Source organism: Pezoporus occidentalis, unplaced genomic scaffold (assembly GCF_034315485.1).
Source record: "Pezoporus occidentalis ecotype Australia unplaced genomic scaffold, CSIRO_AGI_Poc_V1 ctg192, whole genome shotgun sequence".
Lineage (NCBI taxonomy): Eukaryota > Metazoa > Chordata > Aves > Psittaciformes > Psittacidae > Pezoporus > Pezoporus occidentalis.
This window is the reverse complement of record NW_026913771.1, coordinates 513,718-533,357: the sequence shown is the minus strand read 5'-3', so window position 1 is coordinate 533,357 and position 19,640 is coordinate 513,718. Positions and strand designations below refer to the sequence as shown.

The 19,640-nt window shown below is 43.4% G+C and overlaps 1 protein-coding gene across 10 annotated transcripts in view; it reads right to left on the bottom strand.

Moving 5' to 3' along the window:
* Positions 1-310: 310 nt before the first annotated feature.
* The window catches only part of TPST1 (tyrosylprotein sulfotransferase 1), a 40,599-nt gene continuing 21,269 nt past the window's right edge, over positions 311-19,640 (bottom strand). For 6 of the 10 annotated variants that reach the window (XM_062617072.1, XM_062617074.1, XM_062617080.1 and 3 more), the window contains 4 exons: positions 13,167-13,365; positions 3,237-3,287; positions 1,383-1,458; positions 311-358 (listed from right to left, as the gene is read on the bottom strand). In XM_062617072.1, coding sequence (XP_062473056.1) covers positions 1,414-1,458; positions 3,237-3,287; positions 13,167-13,365 — 295 coding nt within the window. In that variant the 3' untranslated portion in view covers positions 311-358; positions 1,383-1,413. Of the gene's footprint in view, positions 361-1,360; positions 1,459-3,236; positions 3,288-13,166; positions 13,366-19,640 lie in introns of all 10 variants that reach the window. The other 4 variants (XR_009964460.1, XM_062617077.1, XM_062617078.1 and 1 more) reach the window with 4 other exon arrangements.

Genomic DNA, 19,640 nt, shown 5'->3' with positions numbered 1-19,640 from the left:
TTAGCAGCTTCCTCTATCCATAAAGGACAATTTAAAAATGAAAGCCAAAGCTGGTTAAGAGGCACCTTGAATGTTTCACCACTGTGTTGTGATGAGCCGTGTAGAACTGCAGTGTGAAGCATAAAGCACACAGGCTATGCTGCTGTAGCTCTCACCACCTGAGCTTAATGTTACTCTCCCCAGTTCTGAACCAAGATCTGTATCTCTGGGTTCTGTACCCCAGCATCTTACATGGAGCTACACAGCTTGAAGAAAATCACCTGAACTGCATCAAGAGCAGCAAATGAGCAGGACTGCAAGCTCTTATTACCTGCTGTGCAAGGAACATCCATGGTAGCTTCTATTCCATAGGTTCAGTCTGTCAGGTAAATAATAACATGAAATTAGCTATTTTATATTAGAGGAAAAAAATATTATCACCAGCACCAGTGTTTGTACTCAAAACCCTCTGGCTCTTTAGTTACATTTGAGCTTTAGTTAATTTGATCTTTAGTAGAATAGTAAAGAACGTCACTGTCAGCATCAGTTCCAGTGTCGGGTTTTATGGCTTAAGCACTACTCTTTTCCTATTTTACAAAGCTTATTTTTGCTCTTTAGATGACCTTCCTTTACTTTGGATAAATCTGCTCAGAGCTTGGTCAGTGCTGCAAGCACACCCAGCCAACTGTAAAAATCCACCTCCTGAAATGTAGCCGAGTCCCATTTTGAAGCCTCCCTCGCATATGGATTGGAAGAGGATGTTCACTACTAGCAGTGGACCAAGTTCTTGTGCTGTATCACAAGATAAGTGGCAAATACAAAGTGTAATTTAACCAATGGATCCTGTAGGCAGCCCATAAGCTCTTTTATTTTGCTCACACACTATCTGAACAGTGTGCTCAACGTTAAAGACAGCTCATCTCCCTGACTGCCCCCAACTCCTCAGCGATACTTCATCTCCTGTTCTGGCATAGCCTGTCCTTGCAGCCGGCCTGCTGCAACTTCAGCTGCAACGCTGTAGGTGGATAACCTTCAACCAACCACGATGATTGCATTTGGAAGCATTACAAATGACTGCAGCCCGCTTTCCCAGTACAATTTGCTGACAACCATCACTTCCAAGCAGCACACATTTAAACAGCTGCCTTGCCGTTAAGCTGCACAGAGTGGAGAGTGAACAACGCTGTGAGCAACAGCACATTTAGCTGCGTGGTGCCAGGTTCTTAATGGTTTTCTATTAGCTGAGCACGGCTTGCAAAGCATGAGCACTGACTGTTCAAAGGGTGAGAGCAGGCAAACATCCAGTATAAAGAGCAAAGCCCACGTAAGAGATCACACAAAGCTTTATCAGAAAGAACTGGTGTCCACAGCATAAAGTTACATTCTGAAAACATGAGACAGACACTACAGCTATTCGACTTCACTGATCCATGTTCATTTTATCTTGCCACGAGACTTCCCTTCTACTGTCTTCTTTGGCTGGAACAGAAGAAACCAATTTTCCTTTTTAATCAATTCAGTTTCCTTTTAATGAACTGAGTAAGTAAAAACCTCTTTGCATGTGGTAGGTGTTCCTGTGTGTTCTTCAATCCCTACAGCTCACACCAGTCAAAGAACCCTTTCCTAACACTGGGGATTGGAAGCCCATCAGGTGGCTTTATTGTTGGGGGGGTTTGTTCCTTTGTAAAGCAAAGGCATTGCAAATCTTTTTAGTTTTGATTGATAGGCTGCTTACACCTACATTCGAAATAAACTTGTGGGCTATCAGAAAGGATGGGAAATCAAGTGGAAATACAAAGTACTGCAAGCAGAGAGACAAGGCTGGAGGCAGAGTGCCCCTAGCAATGCTTTCTCTCCTAATTGCAGCACCTGTGGTGCTCCTGTATATGCACAAGGAGTTGAAAAAACCCCAAAACAACAAAAAAACCCAAGTATTTTTCTACTCAGCTTTATATGAGACAGTGACAGATGAACCACTTCCTGCTGCTTCTATCCAAGCACAATGTGGAGAGCACTTTAGATGGCATTTAGACATTTACCATCAATTATACAGCCTACAAAACCTGGTATTTTTATGAGGCTCGTTGAGCAGCTCTTACCCAAGAAAACAAAACCAATTGTTTCTTATTCCTATAAAATGGTTCCTTTAAGCAATAAAACACAAATATCTTGTTCTTTCTCTGACAAGGGAAGTTAAAGGATTTGCTCCTTGTCTGGATCATCTGCTCTGATTTTTCACGGCTGGATTAGTGGAGCTTACATCTGCAAGGGAGGGAGCACTGATGACATTACACACTGAAGAGGGGAATAAAATGAAACGCACAGAGAAACCCCTCAGTACACTGAAGGGGAGTGCTCCACCAGGCAGCTCCGCAGAACAAGTCTATCTCCTGTGCTCCAGTACCTTCCAGTACCTGTGCCTGTAAATGGGTTTGTGATTACAGCCCCAAACCCTTCCACGATGCTACATGAGGGAAGGGCATGAGGCTGGAAGCACGCCTCCCGCACTCACACAGCTGGGGGAAGGCATCAGGGGATCCTGCAGCTGGAGAGCTCCATGCTAAGGATTTTGCTTTGTCAGCCGCTGTTGCAAAGGTCCCTTAGGGAGCTGGTGACAATTCAGAGCATTTGAAAGGTGCCAGATTAGGAACTGTAAATACCTTCACAGAGTGGTCTGGGTTGGAGGGCACCTTAAAGCTCATCCAGTTCCAGCTCCCTGCCATGTGCAGGGACCCCTTCCACTAGAGCAGCTTGCTCCAAGCCCCTGCGTCCAACCTGGCCTTGAACACTGCCAGGGATGGGGCACCCCTGGAATCCAAAGTTCAACAGTTCACTTGATTATTACGCCATCACTAGCCATGGCTGAACTGGTTTTGCTTGGTTTGTCTCCTACAGTAGCATTTCTTTCTTTAAAGACTGCTGCCTGGTCTGTATTTGCTTTAAGCCTTTCCATGCAAGGCAACAAAAGATGAAGCTTCTCTACAAAGAACAAACTTTGTGGTCTGGTCTGCACAAAAGAGAGTCCTTGAGTTTCACAGCAATATTTATTCAGCTCAGGTTTATAAGCACACAGGAGTTACACTTGCACTCACAACAGGGTTGGGGCTGCTGGTGCAAGAGCACTGCAGATGCCATCTCATGGGTGAGCTATTCTGTGATCAGTCACAATCACATGTATGAAGGAGTGCTTTATACAGACTGGTTACACACTAACTTGCCACTACACCTGCAAAAAGCAAATTAACCCAATACTGTACCTGTGGCACTTCTTTAAGAAAGTCAGGGAGCTGAAATTCACCTTTATAGACCTGGAAAACAGGAAACAAGAGGTAACTTAAAGCCAGCATTCAGTGCTGTTTGAAACGGTAAAGAACTTGTTAAGGGGGAAAGATTCTTTTGGGTCATTAGGATCTAATTGGGTAATTAGGGTAATTGGGTAATTAGGATCTAACCAGATCTACCTGAACTGAGCACAATCTGGTTCTAAAAGCTGACTTTATTGACGAGGCTTGGCTGGCTGAAGCTGTATGACCAGTACCAGGCTCGCTCTGTGCTCAACACTCCCACCTTGTTTGCATTAAAAGGTCAAACTACGTAACTCATACATTTCAAGCTTAAGTAAGTCCTGTGTGAGCCATTCACTATGCTTCTAGAAAAACAGGATGATGAACTACACCGGGAGTCACTCGCTAGCACGTCAAACTTGAGGCTTACATGTGATAAATCTGTTGTTTCACATTTTAGCACCCTCACTTATATACTATATAAAATCCCTTTAACTACAATTCAACTCAACAAATGCCCCATAACGCAATTTTTCTGACCTGCTACCGTATTCATTACATACAAAACACGTATCAATGCCACAAACAGGCGCATCCCACTTGAACAACTGATCCCACGGTGCTGTGCTGCCGAAGGAAAGCTCTGTCAGATGTGATGCAGTTCATCGAGACAACGCGACTACAGTCAGTGTGAGAATGTTAACAACTTACCTTGCAGTGTTGCTGAAACGGCCACTCGGGAGCATCAGCATCTCCTTACCCTGTCTTACACATACCGATCCCTTTACTCCACATGCAATTTGGTGTGATTTTCAGGTAACAGGGAAGTTCATACATTTGCTTTCATCTTCAAGACACACAGATACCACTATAACGGTATCAGATGTATTATATATCATCTCAGATATATATATTATAACAGTACAGCTGTTTCTAGCAATTTCCCCCAAGCACTGTGTGTCAGACCTTGAGTCACTCAGCACAGACACTGTGTGAGATCAGACGCCCAAATCCTTCCCACACAGCTGTACACACACATCCACAATCCCCGGCTCCTGGAGGGATGGATAAGCCTCCAGGTTGCTTTATTATTTTCATACCATTTAGCCATTAATTTGCTTTTCATCTATTGCACTGGGGAAAAAAAGATATATATAAATGAATAAAATCAGTGGGATAATCCTTTCCTATTTGGACTTGGTGATTGGTGTGGGTCCCTTCCAACTGGAAGAGACTATTCTATTCCATACTAATATACATACAGACTTTATGTCTTCATATGAGTGCAGAAGAGCCCCACCACTCAGCAGGGCTGTCACTGTGATGATTGTGAATTTCTGCAATGACTGCCCCCTCACTACTGCCTCACCTCAGAGTTTGTCGCTCCACAACTTCCAGTCTTACACAGCATAACGTTAATCCTGAACCAACGCTGTTTGGAGACAGAGCAAGTGAGAAATGCCCTCAAGCACCCCAACAGGCACAGCAAGCTTCCCACTACCTGGCCAACCAGGCAACAAATTGGCAAGCTGCTGTCTTCTCTCTAGAGGATACTTCTTAAGAGCTGTTTGCTTCCGAGATCAAACTGGAAGACATTCCAAACAGGGGGAGAAAACAAGTACACACAATGGAAATGGGGCTGCTCTAAAGCCTCGCTCACAGTTGCACTCCCTGGCTTGCAAACGGCACCAAAGGAAGATGGTTCAGGAAGTCAAGGGATGCTGGTTAGCAATCCCCATTTTCCCCACTTCCCTACCAAGAGATGACCAGAACATGAGGACGTTTTGTCCATCTACAGCCATGGCCTTGGCCTGCAGCTGAGTCAGCTCTGGGTTTCCTGTCTCGCCCCACAACGGGCTGCAGCATTAAACCTGTGACTCATGTGCAGTGGACTGAGGAGCTGGCAGTTCTCACCGCTCTTCATCACTAGGCTAAACACATCCAAACAACAAGGCTTCACTAAGTCCCAACATGAGAGCAGGAACGACTCCACACTGCAGAACCCCGCTCCTTCCGATAGGCTGTGGTTTAGATCAAAGAGAAAGGCTGATTCAAACTGATAGGCACAGCTCTCATTTATATTTAGCCAGAGGGGACTGTCATTCCCATGGAAAGCCTAATGAAAGCCACACCAGTCAGGACTTCAGTGTGTGGCTCACTGGAGCCTGGATATACCATCAATATTTATACATAAAGGCAAGTATTTCATGTTTTCAGCTCTTAACCAAGCCATTCAAATGCAGGCTGTGCTCTAGAGAGCAGAAATGGAGCTTACAAATCAGCAATATCAGCACCGAAACAAATGCTGCAGAACAACCTAGACAAGGTTCACCAGAAGAAACCCCCACCATTTTATTATCTTTATGAGACTGGTGCTGATATTGGAAGAAAGACACAGCCTTCCTCACCATTCCTAGCAAACCACTACAGTCAGTATCTGGGACTTCTCCAAAGGAGCTAACCCTGATGATGATGGTGGTACATCGTGACTGATTCAGACCCAGAGTGACAAAACCCGTGGTTGTCTCTCTGGAAGCCTCCTCCTTTCCTTCTCCTGCAACTACGACATGCTCTAGCTTTCACACACATACATTCAGACCTGTATGTGTGTCTGCTCTAGAAGCTTTACCCACTGTGATGCCCTCTGCAAGAACAGCATTTACTCCTAATAGGCATCTACCTAAGAGTGGTTGGCCAAGGGTATTCATCCATCAGCAATGCTAATGTCATAGCCTGGAAAGAAAATGTTTCGGGGGCACTTGCTATTATCGTCACATGAAACATCACAATTTACACACCACAGTTTACAAAGGCAAACCTAACCAGTGGCAGGCCCACCGAGATCAGGTTAAACACACTGATTCTGGTTCAGAACTGACATTACCTAGAACACTGGTTTTGTCGAGATCGAGACTGCATGCAAACTGGCTTAAAGCAGTTCCAAACCCAGCAAGTGGTCCTTTGGAATCAAAACCCAGCCATCAACTGCAATCCAGAAATTCCAAAAACAATGACTCCAGCAGCAGCCAAAGCAATTGAGAGGTTTCAGATTCAGAATTCTTTCCTGACCAATTTCTAAGTCGAAACCCCGTTATCCAGAGAGCAGGAGCAGAGGCAGAAGCAGGACACTGGAATGATTTCCAGTCTAAGCAAGAATTCGTTAAAATAGAGCAGAAATGGTGTTTACCATTGCTAAGGGAATTATTTTGCGAGTCCAAAGGGATTTCTAGAGGGAGGAGGAATCTTAAGCCTGTGTCAGTTTGTTGTTCAGTGCTGGCAGTGTTCTATTCAAACAACAAAGCACATTCTTATAAGCCAAACTAAACGCATAGTATTTGCAGAGAGAGATCAGAAAACAAGTCCCACATGCAGCTGGCTGAGAAAACCCTTCTAAAGGGGTTTCTCAAGGAAAACTTTGGAGCAAAAGTGTAACTCAGAAGTGTAACCTAGAATTCATCTTCATAGAAGATCAAAGCACTCCTTTTCACCCACTTTCAAGCCTGGTTTAGATAGGGTCACATCATACTGGGTCAGCTGTAGTATGTGGAGATGATGGGTCTTTTTGTCTGCAAGTTTTCTTGCAGGTACATGGGCTTGGCAGACTTTCAAAACATCAAATGGCAGAGTACAAGGCCAGAAGTGTTTAATTGTTAACGGGAAAGAAAGGGAACACTGACAAAAAGAGAGCAGAGCCCCTTCTAGAAACAGCCCTTTACTGCACAGTACCTGCAGGTACATCCTGCTCTTTCAGACTTCCCTTGGCTTTTAAGGCAGCTCACAAGGCTTACACGATTCCTCACCTCTTTGTTGTAACTGCCAAGTAAGGGGACTTCTGAGATGTAAATCTAACACAGACAGCAAGATTTTAGACTGGGCTATGAATGTCCACCAAAAGGCAGCTTGCAACCATACCTTTGTGTTTTGTTTGTTAATAATCCTACTTGCCACATTGATCGTATATGAAAAGCCCATTGAAGAGGGTGTTAAACAAATCTAAAGGACACTGAGGAAGTCTGTGCTGTTGGTGGAAATGACAGAGACGAAATAAACCCTGCAATATCAGAAAATGCCCATGAAGCCCAATGCTTTTATGCTTAACTTATGCAGTGTAAGCAGAGATGCACGGCCTCGAGCAGCCTGTCATTACAGCATACCTCAATTATGCATCTTTGACAGCGCAAGTAATGATTCTCATGCATCGGTATAAATATACTTCACACTCTTTACCATAGATTGTTTCTGTCTCCAAAACCCCAAATATAAAATCCCGACATCAGGACTGTCATGGATGTCTCTAGTCTTAACAGCAGGAGACATTTCCTCACAATTTAAAACAGGCACGGAACAGGAGTCAGTAGAGCTGGTTTATTCCTCTGGATGTTACTGCAGAGGATACCATCAACAGACTATAACCAGAGATAGAGAACAGCTTTTGGATGTGATTAGAAGCAGCCACACATATTTAAACAGTCATGATGAAAACCATAGCTTTTTCTACACGGTCCTATACACTTCCGTCCCTCAACCTCTCCAGGGCAAGGAACTTCATGAAGAAGTTAAAAGAAATGACTAGAATACGTATTCCAGGCATACAAATTCATTTAGTGGGGGAAGTACGTGCCAAAGAAAATCTGATGTAATATGTTACAGATGTGAGAGGAAACCACTTAGCCAATCATAACATAACAATAAGCCAGTTTCTACTGGGCATAAGTCAGAGTCTTCCAGTTATGAGCTGCTCTCCACTTTTGGTACATGCTGTTAAACTGCTGACATACGCTTTTACTGACTCACAATATTGATAAGGACGTATCGGGCACGTCTAACATGGGAGTGATTCTACTTATGTAATTCATCATATAGTGATGGGGCTACCAGTGCAGAAAGCTTAATAATTTTCTGCATCACTTGCAGATGGAAACGCCGTAGTTACAGGATGGTGTTCTCCTTTATGTTCAGGATGTAGAATATGTTAAAACTCTAGGGGAGGAAGAAAAGTAGTCAGTTGTGTATCTGTAAGGAAGGGACTCCTGCAATCACTACAATACAATGAAGAGACCAGCAACAGGCTTAGAAGGAAAACACAAGATGACCCGATCCTGCAGTCATTGAATAACTAAAAGTTGCCTCTTGAGGAGGTTGCATGCAGAGATCTGCTGCATAGTGCAATACTATTCAGACCTTGTTCTCTCTGCTCTGCGTTCCTTAAACCGAGACAAGATAAAGTTACATGCCATAAAAGAGGATATTGCCAGGGTTAACATAAAGCAGATAAACAAGAAGTTAATGGCTTTGTTATTGAAAACATCAGGAAATTCTGTTATACTCATGTTGGATTTGTACTCCACCAGCGCAGATACTGCCAGAGTCTTATTTCATAACACCACACAGCACTTGGAGAGCAGTGTAAGAAGAGATGAGGTTAGCTTCAAACACTGGTATTTCCTGAAACAAAAGCAGAACTAAGGTGACAAAAACACACACAGTGGTTGCATCTTTTTCTGTGCTGTGCTACAGTGGCATGGAAACCCAGCCTAACCATTCCGGTGCCCCAGGCAGGTAGCACTCAAGTGAAAAACCCAAAACTTAGCAGAGAGCACTGTTTTCATCGCATTACCTAGGAGCACATAGAAATTCTAACTCAAGCCCTGTACTGGAGCTGGTGAGGATCATCATTTTGCTTCCAGACTGAACAAAAAAGGATTGTTTAACCCATACATAACCTGTACATTAACCTGTACAGTCACCAGCAGAGGGACAGCAAAGGAGAAAAGAAGAAGAAACAAGAACGGGACTGAACTGCTTGGAAAGGTGTGGGGAAGCTAATGTTCTGCATCACAGTAGCCATTCCTTTCTGGTTTTCTTCATTATTAGCCCTTGGTTTAGGCACCTTTACATTGTCAGTTCTTAACTTCAGGACTAACAGCAGCATCTTAACAGTGAAAATACTGCTCAGCAATGACAAGTCCGATTTGTAGTCTTTACAAAGAAGCCATCGACTTTGCTCAGTGCAGTCAGTGCAGTTCTAGACACAGCATTTAAGCACATTTCAGAACAGACATGGGGCAGTTTAAAGCTTGTAATTTTCTTAAGTTATCTTCTACAACTGGGCAATGCACAGGCTTCTGCTCATAAAATACTGACCCCTCTGCACTCAACAGAAGCTGTTTTGCAGCCTGAAAATGAATTTCATGTTCTCCTTATCTTTATGCAATGCACTAGATGACACAACCTTGTTCCATCTTTAGGTGGAGCCGGAATCTCCCTTGCCAGTAATTTCAGTGGTGCTGGCCTTCCACCCTGTTGTTGCAACTTCCACAATCAATTTAAGCCAGCATTTACGTAACCCCCACAAAACTGAACACCCCACACACACACCAAACCACACCAAACCAACCCATCAGTCTTTGCCCCTTAAAGCTACTTTGTGTGCCAGACAAAAGCAATTCCCATCACAGAATCACAGAATGGTTTGGGTTGGAAAGGACCTTAAGTTCATCCACTTCCAACCCCCCTGCCATGGGCAGGGACACCTCACACTAAACCATGTCACCTGAGGCTTCGTCCAACCTGGCCACGAACACCACCAGGGATGGAGCATTCACAACCTCCCTGGGCAACCCATCCCAGTGCCTCAGCACCCTTACAGGAAGGAACTTTTTCCTTATATCCAATCTAAACTTCCCCTGTTTAAGTTTTAACCCGTTACCCCTTGTCCTGTCACTACAGTCCCTAATGAAGAGTCCCTCCCCAGCATCCCTAAAGGCCCCCTTCAGATACTGGAAGGCTGCTCTGAGGTCTCCATCAGCTTCTCTTCTCTAGGCTGAACAGCCCCAACTCTCTCAGCCTGTCTTCATATTGGAGGTGCTCCAGTCCCCTGATCATCTGAAGTGCTAGCTCAAGCCATTTGAAAGGGACTAAGAAACTATGATGGTATCAGAGTCGCAAGTGTCAGATAACTCAATATTATCCCCCGTGAGTCACTGCAAGGGTTACTGTGCTACCACAATACAGCTCAGTTTCAGAAGTTGAAACTTTCTGTTTTCAATGCATAAAATTCAAGTTCTGTGTTAAATCTAAAAGTTCTCCGAGACCACAAACAAGAATACAACAGGACAGCTTCCAAACACAAAGTGAAGCAATAAATGCTTACAAGCAAGGTTTATAGGTACTTATGCACTGAAGAGGAACTTTGGAAAGATTTTATTTGGACAGCTTCATCTTCAACATACCACAAACTCTGCACAAAACTCCGTGCAAGACTATCCAAGGTGAAGAAATGTAAGAAGAAAGCAAGAACAAAAGTAGGGCTATATTAATGCACAAAGTCACCAGCTCAGAGCATGCAGTAACGCACTTCCCAAGTGCCACTTCATAAAGGCTGGAAAAATCCAGACCAATAAATGCTTAAAAACCTTAAAGTAAATGCCCTCTTCATCAAGAGGCAGCAGCAAGGAATAAACCAGTATGGATTCATGAACAAAAAGGGGCAAATCCACATGCAGCACATGCTATCCCTGATAGGCAAAACCAACACATCCCAGTTCCCTCTCACCCCCCTTTACCCCAAACACCTTAAAGTGTTTTGAAACATTTGGGAATGGGGGGCAGATAAAACCAAATAAAGCTGTGGGGAAAACAAACCAAAGTGTGTTTGAGACACGAGTCAGCTCCCACTGATCACCAACCAGAGGATCAGTCATGTCAAAACACACTTGGTCTGAGATCAAGCTCAGCAGCCAGCATTTTGGCCATTGACTACGTGAGCTGCACGCTGGCCAGAGAGCCTGGCACTTGTAGAGAGGGTGATGAGCCTGCTGTCCTATTAAGTAACCTAAGCAACAAACTGCTCTGGGAGCTGGGAAGCCTTAAATCTTGAAACCCTAGGAAGTGAGGCCATCAGCATTTCTGTAGTCACAGGGAAAGAGGATGGTCTGAGCAGGGATTTGCTGGGAACCAGCTGGGAGGAAACAAAGCAAAGTGACTTGGGGGGGGAATTCAAGCCATCCAAATGAAAGCTCCAACACTAATTCAAGCTGTCACAGGCTCCTTGGGGTACATGACATTTTGAGAGCCTCATGTTTCTCCATTTTCAAAAGGAAGAGTGCCAGTTTTGAAGGTTAGCCATCCTTAGTCCTTTGGGAGTTTTGGGTTTTAGTCTTAATTCAGGACATCACCCTCACTTTAGCTCTACAAACCATATATGCAAAAGGAATTTTGTAAAGAAACGAGTGACCAGGAAAACACATACTGGGTAAAAATAAATACCAAAATTAAAATGCTACCTTGGACTGTAAAACTATTGAATTAGAATATCAGTCAAAGGAAGCATTGCACTATTTGGACCAGCTATTGTAACAGTAACCTCCAGTTTTTCCACAGCTGGTTTTAACATGAGTAAATAAACTGATCATGCTTCAGTGCAAACGATGCACTTTAGCCTTCCAAATTAGGTTTCAACTTGTTTAAAGGTGTTTGTGGCTTTATTACCTGAATTTCTCTCTTGCATTTTTGAACTGAAACAGGTTTCAAGAAGCCACCCAACAGTAAGCAACTGAGATCCAGACTTTTACACCTCAGACTGAGCTTGCCATGCATAGAAGGCATGGCATTAGAGGCATAAGAAAGGTCACCCTACTGCAGAAATGTACTTTAATTGTGTCAGGAAGAGATAACCAACCTTAAACCACTGCAACAGAATACAGATCTGGACCCTGTCACTGTTCTATACTACATACAGGTAGGTGCACGAGGATTTCATTTTCAAGGCTCCATGAAGTAGCACTGAAGACTTCTTTTTTTTGTTTTAAGGGGGTTGAATTGGGTACAGAAAAGTTCGTTTGTGAGCTTCTTTAAAAGAAGTAGCATCAGGAAACCCACACAATGCTAACCACTACCCCTGCCAGAAAAGGTGGGTTACCTTTTCCATGCTGAGCTAACAACTATTAAAACAGCCGACCTGTCTTCCCTTAATACGCACAATCGGGTATTCAGGCTTCTAAGAAGAAAGAATGCAAAAGTGTTTGGAGACTTCCCCAAAAGCCTTTTTTTCCCCCCCTCCATCAGTATTTAGCTCAGCAGCATACGAACCAGGGGGGTTTAATACTGGAGGCTAGTGGAAGACAGTCCTTTTTAATGGTTTAATTCAATTTTTCCAATGATTATTTTGCCGCAGCAGCAAAAGGCACCTTCTTTTAATCAAGTATACATTCTCCAAAGAACATAGGAATTAATTACTTTTATTTCAAACAATGGTAACGAGCTTTCCAATGGATACCTCCGGGGATAAACAGCTCTATAGCCTAACTACTCACATTCCAAGATTAAGTTCAGGCTTAAATCCTTAAGTTTAGGTTAATCAGCACCAGACTTCCCTCCATCTTTCGTTTGCTTCTACAAAGGACAGCAAAGCATTGGAAAAACGTGCCCTTTTGATCATCTTGAGCCATTTTCCATGGGTCACTTTTCCAATTCTACCAAGTATTTGGGGTGTAATTTTGTGACAGAGCTTCTGCCAGCCCTCATGTATAAAAAGCTGAGCTCATCAGGCAAGTTTGATGCTCGGGTGAGAAAGCTGCTTTTTCCACTACTAACTAGTTCCCCAACTATCTGGACAGCTCTCAAGAGGTTTAGTTACCTACACCAAAGAACACAGCTCAAGCCTGGGGTTGGGGTAAAGGAACATAAACCAAATTGAAGACAAACAGCAGGAGAAATACTTCCGGTGCTCAAGGTCCCATAGAATTCTTCCTTTTCATCCCCATGGCAAGGAAACCACATTGCTAAGTTTCAAAAGGTATTAGAAACAGACTTTAAAATCCCCCAACAAACGAAACATGAGACTCTTCAGCTCCATAGCTCACATCCATTTAGTCAGTCACTAAACACACAAAAACGCCTTACCCTCCTTGTGTTTTCCACAACTTTTTGATCTGGCTTTCCATAATTTGGTGGATTGGCATACGGATCATAGCCCAGTTTTGCTAGCATGGGTGCAATCACAGGCATATCTTGCAGAACATCAGCAGGTATCTTCCCAACCCACTTTGACAGTGCTTCCACATTGACTGGCTTGATTACTTGGTCAGTAGATCTTTCAACCCTGTGGAGGGAGAAAGACAGATTACACTTTGCATCCCAACTAATATCTGCTTCTTCACTGGCATTAAGGCCTTTCGCTTGCTTTGTCCGGGTTTTCATCTTCCCCTTTCCAAATGTCATGTTTCTACAGAGCTGATGGGAAGTGAAGTTTTACTACAGGAGGCTAAAACGAGAATAACAAGCACAACATTCATGGTTTAGGCTTTCATACAGAACGTCCTGAGGCAAGTTCTTTGCCTAAAGACAGCAGTGAAAGCCAAAGAGCTGTTAAGTGAAAAGTATGCACACACCTACATATAAAGCTGTTTTCCCACTGGCATATTCCCACACTTGCTCTTTCATTGTCTTAAATGCTCTTGGAAGTCGTATTTGAAGTTTAAAGTCCAGGTGCCATTTCTTCCCCCCTACATACTGTGACTTTTCCAGTAGGACATCTCTATGGGAATGACAGAAATCCATAGACTTCAATAATATTATTCATAACCATTCCTTTTACTGATTGTTTGGCCATTACACAGTTCTTTAAGGCAAGTGAATAACCATAGTGTCTTATGTACTGTGTTTAGAAAACAGTTGATTTGCTGCTTATTTAGTCAACAGTCTTAAGGCCCCATGTTTGTTCTTGCACCCTAGTTTTGCTGCATGCTTGTTGGGTTGGGTTTTTTCCAAGGGAAGAGATCTGTCATCACTTTGTTTCCCCCACATTCCTTGCTTCTTTTAGGTTAGCAAACATACACCTTTACCGTGTTACTTCTCAAACAGGCCAGCAGGACTCGGAACAGGCTGAGGAGTAAAAGTGCACAAGTGTTTTGGAGGTCAAGGTTTATCTTTCTTCTGAGGCAGATTAATAATCAGGTCTGTATATACAAGTTGCCCAAAGGAATATTTGCACCTGCATTGCAAGTAAGACCCTAGGTATGCCACAGTATCAGTAATTCCTGCTGGATGGCTATACCTGCTATATGCTAAGCATACAGCTCTCACATCCACTTGCAACTACCATTCTTCCCATGCCTTATTTACATCATGAGGAGTTTTCCATCTCAAAAAGCTCTACCGCTCAGAAATGGAAGTGATATATGTGAAAGTAACAGTATGAAGTATAACAGCAGTAGCTTTTCTACTCATGATAAAGAATGAGAAAGCTGAGATCGAGTTATTTCTCAAGCAGCTCCAGTTCTACAGCAGGCAGGAGATGAGAAAGTATCTTCTACAAAAAATAAATGGAATATCCAGAAATGCTCCTGACAGTTTCAGAACTCAGAAGCCTGAGTTAAAGTCGGATTGCTCTCAAGACTGACATCACTCAACTCGCAAGAGGAACAAGTCTGATTACAGTTACTTAATCAACCTCCACGAAGAGGCTAAAGAATTGTTGCAGAGCAGACAAACATTAAATCAATAGCAAGAAGCATCCCATTTAGATGCACCCTGGACTGTGCAACAAAAGCCTTATAACCCATGCATGCATGTCTTCCAGTCATCAGTCTTTACCGTGTTGCTCTTTTTCACTTGTCATCATAGCTAGAGCGTTTCCAGGACAGAGGAAGGAAGTTAACCATACAATGCTGGAAGGTCAGTACCTGACGTACTTTAAACACAATCAACACAGAACAAACCAGACAGGGAAATGGTCACGTATGGGGAAACCATCTTGGCAAGCTGAGCCTTCACAGATGGCTGCAAAAGGTGTTTAATGGAAGCTGATGAGTAAGCACCTGATGACCAAAACGATGCAAGACAGCCCCCAGAACATTCAGCCTTGCTCTCTTCAACCATGTTCAGGAGCTCAAACCAAAGGCAGGAAGTCAGAATGGGATTTTGGGACCGGGGAGTCACAACCTAATTTCAGCCCTCCTGAAGGCTATTGCCCTGAGGTCACAAGCCTGTAGAGCAAAGTAAAAAGCCTGGGCATTGCTTTTTTGAGCCTTCTAATTAGAAGATGAGCTTCTAACTTCACATCACATTAGCAAGAAAAATAGCTGTTAGGAGCTGAGTTTCTGAAGGTCAAAGTGGCCTGGCAGAGGACAAGGCACCACAAGTCAGGAGTCCTCAGAACCATGCTGATTGGGACTGTCAAGAAAAATACATCCCTAGGTCTGTGAAGAGGCTTTGATTTACAGACCTTTCCCTCTCAGAGCCAGCCAAGCCCATCACCAAAGCTGCAGACTGACTGGACCATTTAAAATAAGGGTGATACTGAGAGAACCAGGCAACAGCCTTGGCTAAGAGCTTACTGAAACCCCAAACCAATGGGTGTTACACATCAGTTAGGACCTAAATTGGTACGCATGTGGCTAACTCGCCCTGAAGTAAGAGCACATTTAAAACGTGTATGTTTTGCCCCACTCTCATTTTAGTCTTTGGTAAAAATAAGCTCAGCATGAAACACTTCCTGGTGATTAATCACTGGCGAGAGATAAGCAGGGAGCTACATTTAGCTCCTCCGAGGCACGGATTCAAAAATACACTGTACCACATTTGGTCTTCAGCATGAATCCTTTTCTGCCCTTTTAGTTAAGGTGGGAAGAAAAGTAAAACACAGTTTGTGGGAAAGATTCTTCAAGAGCAAAGAACATCTGAGGAGCATGGGGGAAGACAGACTGGGGACAAGAGGAAAGAAACACACACACCACACATACACACCCCCCCAAAAAAATGCATCAAACAGATCAAAACAAGGAAACATAGCAGGTCTTGACAAATTTGATTATGCATGCTTATGGCAAGTGCTGCCAGGCTCCACTGCAAAAACACAGGCATGGTTTCAGCTTTGAAAGCAGCTGGTAGCGTGGAAGACACGAGTAACCCCAAACACTTCCACATCCATACCAGAATCAACTGAAAGGTATGCATTAAAAATAGTATATTCTGAAGTAATTTTGCTTAGACAGCTATTTTCATAACCAGCCTAATAAAAAATCGCTATAAAAGGGCTGACATTTCTCCACGTCCGTGGTCACCACAGCTGGTTTCAGTTAGGAGGCAAATGCCAGAGCTATATTAACAATGCTAGTTATAGCATGTAGTCCAGCCATAGTACATTCCTTCAACAGCCACGCTGGCAATTACTTCAAACCACAGAAGGCTTCCCACTACTACAAATGCTGCAATGCACATCCTTAAAACCCTTGCCGTGTTTCTCCTTGCAGCTGGATAAAACCAAAACAAGAAGCAAAAACACTAAGTAAAACAGAACAGTGAGACTAGGGCTGCATCAGTAACAGGGATTACTAAGCAAATGCAGGAAAAGAGAGTAAGGCAGCCAAGAGTTTCCTCAAACCAAGCAGCCAGGGGAACAGATGAAGTCAGAATCTTAAACACAGGCTGTCTGGTACCTAATATTGCTGTTAACAGACTGTTGCATAAGAGCTTGAGTTTGCAAGAAGAGAAGAACAGTCAGCTCAGTGGCTGAAGAATTCCACAAGCCAGGTGGCTGGCTCATCCCTGGCACAGAAACAACCTGCATGCACAATCTGATTCTACACACAGCTGCACATAAAACATCTTACACTGCCCGTAGAGCCTCATTCCATCTGATACAGATTTCATTTGACAGCGTTGGATTGCAGATGAGTGAAAACCATATTCTCAGGCATGTACGTTCTGTCACCAGGGATTATTGTCATTATAAAGGGCTTTTAAAAACACTGCTGTCTTCTTTTTTTCTTTTTAACATTTCAAGACAACAAATTCTTGTCAGATTTCTTTTCAAAAACCCTCCAACAGTTAAGCCACCCCCAGGTATCCATGCAGATGCTGAGCCTGTGTGAAAGGTCTGAAAGCCTTTAGAGTGAGTGGAAGGTGATTAAGGCAGGCTTCTCTGCTCCTTTTCTTTACACAGTATCACAGCCTTTGCAGATTGTAGTAGTAGATCATTCTCTCACTTTGAGGTTTTCTACCTTGCTGACAACCAGGGAACTGATTTTATCTTCATACTGTCCCTGTCACACTAGGCAGGCTAAGCTTATGTGGTGGGATCTTTTAAATGAACATCACATTTCATAGAATCACAGAATCATAGAATAGTTAGGGTTGGAAAGAATCTTAAGATCATCCAGTTCCAACCACCCACCTCACCCTAAACCATGCCACCAAGGCTTTGTCCAACCTGGCCTTGAACACCACCAGCGATGGAGCATTCACAACCTCCCTGGGCAACCCATTCCAGTGCCTCACCACCCTTACAGTAAAGAACTTCTTCCTTATATCCAATCTAAACTTCCCCTGTTTCAGTTTTAACCCGTTACCCCTTGTCCTGTCACTACAGTCCCTAATGAAGAGTCCCTCCCCAGCATCCCTATAGGCCCCCTTCAGATACTGGAAGGCTGCTCTGAGGTCTCCCTCAGCTTCTCTTCTCCAGGCTGAACAGCCCCAACTTCCTCAGCCTGTCTTCATACAGGAGGTGCTCCAGTCCCTGATCATCCTCGTGGCCTCCTCTGGACTTGTTCCAACAGTTCCATGTCCTTTTTATGTTGAGGACACCAGAACTGCACACAATGCTCCAGGTGAGGTCTCACAAGAGCAGAGCAGAGGGGCAGGATCACCTCCTTCGACCTGCTGGTCACGCTCCTTTGGATGCAGCCCAGGATATGGTTGGCTTTGTGGGCTGCGAGCACACACTGAAGCTGGCTCATGTTCATTTTCTCATCAACCAACACCCCCAAGTCCTTCTCCGCAGGGCTGCTCTGAATCTCTTCTACAAGAGATTTCAACACAGATGATTTAGTACTTGTGATATTCTCCTTCTGCCAGTAAAAACTGTAATATCATTTGAGTGTTCCAATTTTAATATACTACTATGAACCAGCCTGAAGCACTTGGCAGCAGGCATGTGGCAAATTAAAGCTCTGTAAGAAAGCAGAGTAGAAGACAGAGTTGCAATAGGCAGCAGTGTTTCAAATTTCCTTAAATCATGTCTGAAGTGATCTTCAGCATCATCCCTTTGGAAAATCAGGTGGGAGAAAGCCATCAGAATACAGAGCTCTGCTGGTCCCGATTCTTTCAGCTGAAAGATTACAGTATTCACACTGAAGCAAAGAGCACTCCCCAGCAAGCTCAGAGAGAAAGTCAAAGTCGTAAGAGAACAATGCTGCTTAAAACCTGCCCCAGAAGGTAGCCATGCACACCCAAGGCCATGAAGAACTCAGCTGCAGCTGGGAACAAGCTAAATGCAACTTGATAGAGGGAAAACTAAGTCTAATATGCAAGGTGTGTTTTGTTCAGCTGTCGAAGCTTGTTCACCTGTGGCAGACTCTAAAGGTCGGAGTGAAATCCCTGGCAAGCTGCTCCTCAAAGGGTAATTTCTTCTGGGCAGTCACCCCCTGCTCTGGGCAAGGAAGCCCTACACAGGCAGCAGTCCCTGTTCACAGCACCTGGCTGCACACAGGAGGGCAGTGGGAAGCTGGGATGCTAAAAGCAGGCAGTTTTAACTGGTACAAAGAAATCAAACTGGGAATCTCAAGCTCCTCCTCCATAATTTCAATTAGAATCATTTAAATACACAAACCAGACATTGAAGAGAATTTCATATTCACTGTTTTTCTTGCAGCCTTCAAAAGCCTGAGTCATATAATATTATTATATCATTTAATTAATATTCTATTATTATTTTATAAATAATATATAATATATAATAATATAATCATTATCAGATTATAGAGGTCTCTTGCAACTGAAAAACAAATCTCATCACCTATTTCAAGGGTAATTGATTTGATGAAAAACATTAGACATAACACTAATAAAACCCTTTCTTTTTCCACTACTGCCAGAGCCTTCTAAAATAACAGATCACTTTCCCATATCAGATGAGAGCTGATAAAACCATGCAGCAGTCCATGAACAGATTGAACTGAAGCTCAAAAGAACATGTTCATACTTGCCGATCCTGAATTTGAAAGTTTGAGTCAAAAATAAACATGAGAGTAAACATTCTACTTCCAACAATCCAGTGCCTTAATTTTTAGAGACACGAACAAGTGTTCTCAGCTCCTCACATCCCATTCCACCAGATTTAACCAGAAATACTACTTGAAACTGTGTGAATTCGGTAAGACTACTACAGTTGTATAACACAGAGGTCCACTAACTTTCAAAAATGCTGATCTGGAAGCTGTAAGGTAGTGCTAATTTAGAAGGAATGACATTCTGCATAGTTAGTTTTACAGGACACTTAACAGAACTTGGCAACCACCTATTTATATCACTCAGTTTACTCCCCCCTCAGCTGCCACTGTGGAGCAGTAACATGATGCAGGTAACTGAAGAGGAGTT